This window comes from Teleopsis dalmanni, chromosome 2, assembly GCF_002237135.1.
Source record: "Teleopsis dalmanni isolate 2A chromosome 2, ASM223713v2, whole genome shotgun sequence".
NCBI classification, from domain to species: domain Eukaryota; kingdom Metazoa; phylum Arthropoda; class Insecta; order Diptera; family Diopsidae; genus Teleopsis; species Teleopsis dalmanni.
Window position 1 is genome coordinate 176839910 of NC_051847.1, and position 9192 is coordinate 176849101.

Here is a 9192-nt window from a genome sequence, read left to right on the forward strand (position 1 = left end):
TAGATAATAAATTTATTAAGAAAGATTATAGGAATAAATGATCTAGGCATATTGAGAACAGGTTTTTAATGTCGCTATTCACTAATAGATATGGGTCGGTATTGTAAAAAAACTCTGAGAAGAGTTATGATTACACTTTGCTGGTGCTTCAAAACAGGACGATATTTCAGCAGTTTAGGGACACTCAAAATCCAACATTTAGATCGATTACTCTAAATATTAGAAAATAATGAAGCTACTTAAACCTCAAGCCTGGTTTATGCTTCCCTATACATATCAAGTAAATCTGGTATATAAAAAATTGAAAAAATAGTACATAAGTACAAAACATAAGTTTTGACAAGATTTTTGTTTTGCATTGAAGGAAACGTCGCAGAGTTGAGTTAATCATATCTTTTCAATTTAGTCCCTTAGTTCTTAAGCTATTTGAATGAAACTGGCGAACTTGCTTTTTATGAGTGGACTTCAATCATATGTCGAAGTGGTCCGAAATCGAACCACTACTTTTTATAGCTACCATATAAACTGCCAATTTAGATATAGATTTTTGTTGGAAAATCTAAAGATATCTCAACTTTCAAAAAGTCAAATCTAATAACTTAGTTTTGCCTTATAGATAGACTCCTCTCCTGACCATATAATCTGAAGACAAAAGTAAATAAATAATTATACTTTAGTATTAATATTAACTATAAATTTTAAAAATGAGAATAGCTAAGGATAAGGAAGTGGTAGAAGTACTATTTTAATTACTATATAAAAAATACATAATAAAGCTTTTAAAAGTGACATCAATGAAAATATTTTCTCTAAATTATACATATTTATGGACTTGTATATAAATGAAACTTTTGCTAACACTTATTGTAATTAGTTTGGTGAAGTATGAAAAAAATTCGTAAAACAATATTTCCCGGTATCCTACCTCCCACCTCTTGTCACCCAAATAAACGTAAGGAAATCCAAAAACTGCCTTCTTTATATCTACCAATTCGTTATCTATTGTCACTGACGTAACAATATCTTAGACATTTATATCGTTTCATCTGCAGAACTCGATAAAGATATGGAGAGTGATAGACTCTACTCCCTCTTCATCATAGAAAACTCTTGTAAAATCCTCTTGTCAGAGTTGAAGCATTCACTGAATAGCAAAGTTACCTTAAGCACTCTAGTCGGCATATAAACTACAGGTTTGCTGAAAATTAGGCGTACCCAGATAAGAGGCTGGTTCATATATGTGCACATCGATATTCAGTGCTGAGACTCTATATTTCATTTTTTTTCTCGAGTTCATAGCTTTGGGTTCAACAATCGTCGTGGTTGCCTAACTGGAAAGCTGGGAAGATGATCATTAGTGTCTCAAAGAATATAATACTTATAAATTTAGCATTGACATTAGTGAAATTAATTGCATTCAATTATTTTTGTTTAGATATACTATTTACTATTTTTATTTATAACTGAACTAGCCAAAGTAATGTAGATGGAAATTGTAGAGCACATGTATTTCTTTATCCTCAAGAATGAACTAGATTACAGAGAGATAGTAGATATTAGCATGAAATTATTTATTGAACTTAGTTCTAAGTTCTATATATATTATTATATACTATAGTATAGAATGGAATAGTATAACAAGCATATAGTATATATAAGCAAGCATATATATATGTATATAGTATGAACCAGCTGTTATAAGCATTTACTTTTAATTTAATTATTATCTTACTCTATATAAATTGATTAACTTTTAAAAATATGAACTCAATATAAAAATGATATATTGACTTCATATTTTCACAATCAATGACTCTTAAATAATATTGCATAAATTTATATTTATTTACTTCTCATATCCAAATAAACATTAATTCATATTAAACATAAAAGGTTATCATAAAATAAATTAAACCTTACAGTCTATTTCAATTCCCCTTAGTATGGAGCAAAATAATTTTAGCATAAGCAATCCATTTTGTTTTGAAGTAATTTTTACAAATTTTGGTCACCGAACCGAACTTAATTGCCGACCATTCAGTTATTGCAACGCACCCGTAAAGCACTTAAATCTGATTTAAGCAAGCATAAACATGCTATATACATTCACTTACGTATAACCAACGTGTACATATTTAGTGCTGTGCAAAAGGGTGTATTTATTGGCCAACAACAACTGCTCCTGCATAATACGATTTAACATAAAATCTCTGCTCTCAATAAATATTTAATTTCGATTCGGAGGAAAATGGCCACAAGCTGAATGTCGGTTAAAAAGTTTACACCCACAATTTTAATATGCGTTCAAGATATACTTTACACACACATACATGCTCACCTATTCGCACATGTCGAGAATGGAAGTTTACTTACATATTGTATCAATTTGTAAGTCCTCATATCCATTTGCATATAAGACACTTAACCGAATAGGCCACAATTTTTAGCTTTAATAGCAATTTGGACTTCAAAACTGTTTTGAAGTTGAGCTGAAAATATTTAGGTGTTGCTTTCTCGCCGCTCTGTAAACGCTTCAATAAAAATAACATATGAAAAGCATTAACACTTACAGACGATATAAACCGACTTAAGTAAATTATATATTAAGTCATATATAAGTAATATAAGTAAGAATGAAATGTCTGATGTAAAACCATGCGTAGACGAAAGAGTCTTAACCGCAGTCTTCATATTCGATAAAAAGAATATACTTTTAAATAGGTGGATAGTTCTCTCAACAGAATTAGATCACAACGGTGCTTGCTTAAGAGAAATCTCACTACTCAACTGGAAAGTTCAGACGATGGACCGTGTATTAACTCTTAATGAGAGTAATCTGTGTGATATAATACCATGCCTACACCAAGAAGTGTTAAATCATATTATTTACTTTTATAAATTTATCTATATGAAATAGGTAGTAGCTTATATTTAGTAGATTGGAAAGAATGACTGTACATATATTGATCAAATTGTGAGACAGACTGATAAAATATAATGTATAGATCATTGTTAAGAATCAAGTAAAGTAATAAGTCTGGTATATACTTACATCAAAGTGTCTTAAATTTTATTATTTTAAAACAGACACATATGTACGTATAGGTGTTGGGTTCAATTGACTGGTTAAGAACGTAGAACGTAGAACAACCTATTTATGATACTACAGTTTAGGACCAGATATCATAAATAAAATTGAGCAGTACTTAGATATATAAATAGGCTACTACATATTGACATATGTAAGTTATAGCCTTCTATGTTTCGATACACTCACAATGTACAATATATAATACTCCTATAATAATTATCCGAGACATCCTCACATCTCTCATTGACGGCTGATTTTGCGTGTTGGGTGCCAAACTCTGTGCACAACCTAAATTGAAAGTCGTGGAGATTGAACACACTCTATACACTATCAGTTCATTGCCCAGCAAAGCAACAATCCAGGGGTGTAACGTGAATGTTGTGTGACATCTTGGATTGAGGACAACAAGGATTGCGCTGGCATTTTCCATGTTAAATGCAATCAGACACGTTGGTTTGTGTACTCACTTTCAGAGACTCGCGCCAACTACTGTGATCATATGGGCATATATCATATGATCATATGAACTACAAAATATATGCCGCATATGATATTTTCCTGTTTCTGAAACTAAACTAAACTTCAAGGAGGTTGTTTCGATTTGTTTGCGACCGTTGAAGACCTTAATCAGCTTAAGAAAAATGTATGTAGGATTGGGTCAAGCACTAGTATAATTGCACTGTACTTGAGGACCATTTTAAGGTGATAAGCTAAATTTTGATTTTTTTATGGGTTTTTGAGAGTTTTAAAAATTCATTCTGAATACTTTTTAAACAGAGTATCGAGTTATTCTTATGTACTTAATTCCACCAGTACTTAAATACCTATTATAGGGTACTTAACCGGCCTAATAGTATACTATGAAATGTAAATATGTAAAATTATCGTTTACTATTTCATATATGGAAACACAGGCTGCATTCTGACTAGATAAGAGTATGGAGTTAAGGGAGTAAGCCGTTCGGTAGATTTTGCATAAGTAATAAAGTACACATCATGCATAATTAAAATAATGAAACGGTCAATTTATAGTTTTTGTTTTTGTTGTCATCGTCGTTGTCGTTGTTGTTCTTTTTATTGTTAATTTCAGAGCACATAGCATGGTATAGTCCATAGTATAGCCCAAAGTAAATTGGTATTTTAATGCAACAACTATGTATGGTCGAGAGTAACAGTCTCTGGTGAATTACTAAAACCATAAATATTTGCACAAATTGAATTTGACTGGTTAGAAAATGTTTAAGTGTTTCTCTAAATTTATATCGCTTGATGTCAAAATTTTCATAGAAATCAGTTATTAAAACTAATTGAAACATAAGCTTCGTGGGACCAATAATTGAGTGGATCTTGAAAAAATTATAAACTCAAATTTACGTATGTTATAACATATAAGTATATATTAAAATTGTTAAGAGTTTACCCATCCAACGTGGCAATCATCTTTTTGCTTATGTGGTTCTGACAACCCCACAGTTTAATGGTTCGTACTATTAAGACATTTATCCATATATGAGGAGTATGGATGGCTTGATTTTACGTGTATGAAGGAAAAAATTTTGATTTGTTTTAACATTTTTCAAAATTAAGTAATACGGATACGAAAAAAGTGGATTTACAGTTTTGACTTTTTCCGGTCTCAGCAGCGCAAATTAAGTTTTATTGCTATTAAATATGTAATTTATTTGATAAATGACTTTATTTTCAAGTAAATCCATAAAACTGCACAAAATCTAAATTGAGGCTCAAATGTTGTAATAAAATGTCCCATGACATATTTATGCTTCATTTCAGAAAAATTTTATGTTTTTTTGTCCTTTCTCATCAATGGGTTGCCAACTTGTAAATTAAAATTCCTTTCAAAAGCGTGTAGGGTGGGCTTCTCTTTAACGTTGAAGATGGAAGAAGATGGATGTGAGTCATTAATGACTCCAAATAGCAAATAAAAAGCTTAGGAAATAATGGGAAGTACGGGCTAATAGAAGTAACGTAATGAAATTACAAATATAAATTTTTAAAATTCATATGATATAACTCCTTACGGATATGTTGAAGATATATAAAAGTACAAATAACTACTACAATATTGCGAAAAACTATGATATATGGAAATATAAAAACCTGCTAAAATTATTGCGAGAAACTATGAAGACTGAAGAGAATTTTGTGAGGGAGTAATATGTTACTTTAACTAGTGTATTATTATGATAATTAATACTTAATTACAAATATTCTAAGCGTTCAAAACCAAGTACTTGATTGGAAATTATTAAGTGGTTTAGTTTACTTAGGTATTTTTTAAGAAACCTTTCCCACATCCTTACATTGCGATACAAGAATTTAAAATATGAGTCTAAATTTTAAAAAAGTTTAGTCGTTTTTCTTTAGTAACTTATTGCTCATACTCTCTAGATTTAATGATGACTGGATTGTTGTGTATTCACCTCTTTTATTTGCTTTTGGTAACTGAAATAGAATTCAAGCTTTTTTCCTTTATAAAACACAGGCGAGATGTTTTAGATGTTTTCCTCTATTGAAAAAAAAAAATAAAATTACTTTTATAGGAAGGTATTTTATAGAAATTATTTAATATGACATATTCGTTTCTAAATGAATGGAGACTTTAATTGAATCTCACTGTTAATACAAAAAATCATATATAAACTTTTGTTAGTATAATCTCATTTTTATTTCAGGAACACACTTTCTATAGAATCTTTGTTAGATAAAAAACTTGTTCCTAAAAACCAGCTGAAGTGCTTCAAATCTTATAGACACTTCAAATCTTACAGTAACACTAAGAGCAAATGTATGTTAGTTATATGAATTCTTTAGAACGATGTTGAAACCTAACATTACTTAGATCTTTAATAATATTAACCAATATCTCTACAAGAATCCTTAAATTCTTAATTATAACTTAACGTAACCTATAGACCACCGGCAATATTAACAAGTGTCGTAATCTGGATCCTTAAATTCGTCATTATAACCTAACGAAATTAATATCGTGAATAATATAAAAAGTATTTCAACATGAAAGATTTAAGGTTTTAAAAAACAACGAGTATATACCTATATATATGCATATTGGAAAAATGTTATATATACATATTGGAGAAAAACAAGTAGTTCTGAATATTATATCTTATATTTATCATATCTTATATTTATTCTGGCTTATTAAAAATATTTTCCATTCCTTAGAAAAAATCCAGAGATATTGTGGCACAAAATGAAATTCAAAGCAGAATGTATATACATAACTTACAGAGCTAACAGAGCTTGTGTACTTCGAAGCTCTGTAATGATTTCTTCAACTATTACAATATCTAAGGAGTATCTTATATTTTCTAAATACAACATATACACTGTAGAGGTGAATTCTGTGAGGTGAAATCAACTTTAAAATAGATCTATATAGTGTATTTACTAGGAAGTTCTCTAAAAACCTCTGTAACTATTATATTGTCCAGGATATATCTTACATTTTCTAATCACAATTCATATACTGTAGAGATAAACTCGGTGAGCTAAAATCAATTTTAAAATAGATCTGTTTAGTGTATGTACTAGACAGCTCTTTAAAAACCTCTTTGGCTATTATATTCTCCAAGGTGTGTCTTACATTTGTTAAGCACAATTTATTTACTGTAGTGGTAAACCCTCTGAGGTGAAATCAACTTTAAATTTATAGATCCTCTAACCTTAGTTCACTGTTTATAAATTATATTAGTAACTTGGCAACCCTATCCATGTTTCTTATTCACAAATTGTATATTGCCGCGGTTTTTTGTTCATAATTATTGCGCGAATTTTGTTATAAATCAACGAGTTATTACCACTTTTTTTATAAAATCTAAAACCATTTCATTTTGAATATGAAATTTTATCGCTTTTGCATATTTTGAAAGGATATTTGCATACAGTCACATTATAATACATACTCGCACACATCAATAATAATATCCGCCTAAAAATATATTAACATAATAAATTGTACAACAATAAATTTTCAATTTATTTTGGCATTATGTTGAAAGCAATAGAAAAACATCTATTAGGCCAGCATCAATGGCGGCAATCAATTTCCTCTGAATATAACTTCAAGCTTCAGGAAGAGAGAGACACAGTTCAATAGTTTGTTCCAATGTTTGAGTTTCCATTGCAATTATTTATGCTGAACATTTCAATGTTTTGAATACAGTCAAATGAGCTCGCCTACAAATAATCAAATACTGTTTTCGGATCATTATTGTTATTCCAACTCATCAGAATTTAATTAAAACCAAAATAGAAAGCAGAACAAAATAATTTTGTTTATAGAATTAATCATTTATATTCATATTGTTCATATTAGAATTATATTTTTCATCAAATTTCCAAATTTACAAAATTTAATTCAAATAACAATTTTTCGTACTTCTTTTGTTTCAGATCTTCCATTAAATCCATTAAGACCAATTTACTCGAATTACAATGTCATGCCCACAGCCTTTTATTGCCCAGCCGAAGGATTATTCGCTGACGATTATGACTGTCAAATCTACTATCGCTGTGAAGAGAAAGCAAGAGGTTATATTAAACCATACATGTTTGCTTGCAAGGATGGTACAGTATTCTCCCCCACACTGAAACTCTGCATGCCACCTCTGCTAGCTGGACGTGCTGAATGTCAGCATTATGTGAACGAAATTGACACAGCCGCCGATGACAGCTCAATGTTATACAGTGCAGACAATCTAAGTAATAATAATAAACTACAGAACTATGGCTTGACAGGTTTAAGCGGAGTTTCCGTTATATCCTTTTCAACATCCTCTGCACGTGCCGCAAGCGATGTCGAACAGGGTCCACCTTGCGAGGATGACGGCTTTATGCCAGATCCTGATGATTGTACCATATTTTACCGCTGCATATCAAATGGTCGAAGTTTCAATAAAATCGGCTTTCGTTGTTCTGATGGTACTGCTTGGGATGAATCTCTACAGTCATGTAATCATATACGCCATGTACGCGCAAATGGTGGTTGTCAAGGTAAAGCGAACGCATTAAATGATGAAAATACGGAACAAACATCTACGCAATCATCACACACAAGTTATCAGAATACCACCTCAGCAAGTAGTCAACATCAAAGCTCTACTAGTTCTTCACATAGCTCGTCATCTAGTTCTTCGTCTTCATCATCATCATCATCATCAACTTCATCTTCTAATAGTAATAGTCAACAACAATCTAGTACTACACAAGCTAGCAGCACTGAAAGTTCTTCATCAAATACGCAAAGCTCTACTTCTTCAAGTAATCAACAAACATCGACAAGTTCATCATCCTCTAACCAAGAAAGCACACAATCATCTGCAGAAAATACAAATAACCAAAACTCAAATGAAGCCCAAAACTCAAACAATGAGAGTTCAAGTTCGAATAATAATCAGAATTCTAATAGTCAAAGTTCAAATAATCAAAATGTAAATAATGAGATTTCAAATACCCAAAGTTCTAGCAGTGAGAATTCAAATAACCAAAGTTCTAGCAATGAAAATTCAAATTCCAACCAAGAGAACTCCAACTCCAATCAAAATTCCAATAGCAACTCTAATAGTAATAATGAGAACAACAGTTCAAATAATAATCAAGCTAGCACTGGTACGAGCAATCCCAATCCCACCACTTGTGAAAATGAGGACACTTATATAGCTGATGGCCAAGATTGTGCTAAATTTTATCGCTGTCGTTATGATGGAAACGGTGTACTGGAAAAAGTTCCCTTTACCTGTGGACCAGGTACTATATGGAATCAACAAGAGAAAGTATGTGACGTACCAACAAGTGCACAGAAAGAGCAATGTAAGCTTCAATCTACGACTGGTGCTGCGAACTCAGGTAATGGACGGATGACTTTTTAAAACCAACAAATTTTTTAACATTATTTAGAATATTAACCCTTTTCGGTTAGTAATCAACCCGTCTTGAAGATACAAATAGTCTAATGTGAAGTGTTCGTTTAATATATATTACATATTTATATTTATATATTTATAATATATTTAATATTTTCCCAATATTCCCAATATTTAAATTAAATTTAAAAAAATATT

At 30.7% G+C, this 9192-nt stretch overlaps 1 protein-coding gene across 1 annotated transcript; it reads left to right on the plus strand.

The window, feature by feature from the left end:
• The first annotated feature begins 7542 nt into the window (after nucleotides 1-7542).
• LOC119676234 (uncharacterized protein DDB_G0271670-like) lies at nucleotides 7543-9000 on the plus strand. Its single transcript, XM_038087469.1, has one exon. It carries the CDS (start codon nucleotides 7573-7575, stop codon nucleotides 8998-9000), a length of 1428 nt encoding a protein of 475 aa, XP_037943397.1. The 5' UTR covers nucleotides 7543-7572.
• The last annotated feature ends 192 nt before the right edge of the window (nucleotides 9001-9192 follow it).

Coding starts and splice junctions, on each gene's coding strand:
- LOC119676234 (XM_038087469.1), top strand. CDS start 7,573: ATGCCCACAGCCTTTTATTGCCCAGCCGAAGGATTATTCGCTGACGAT.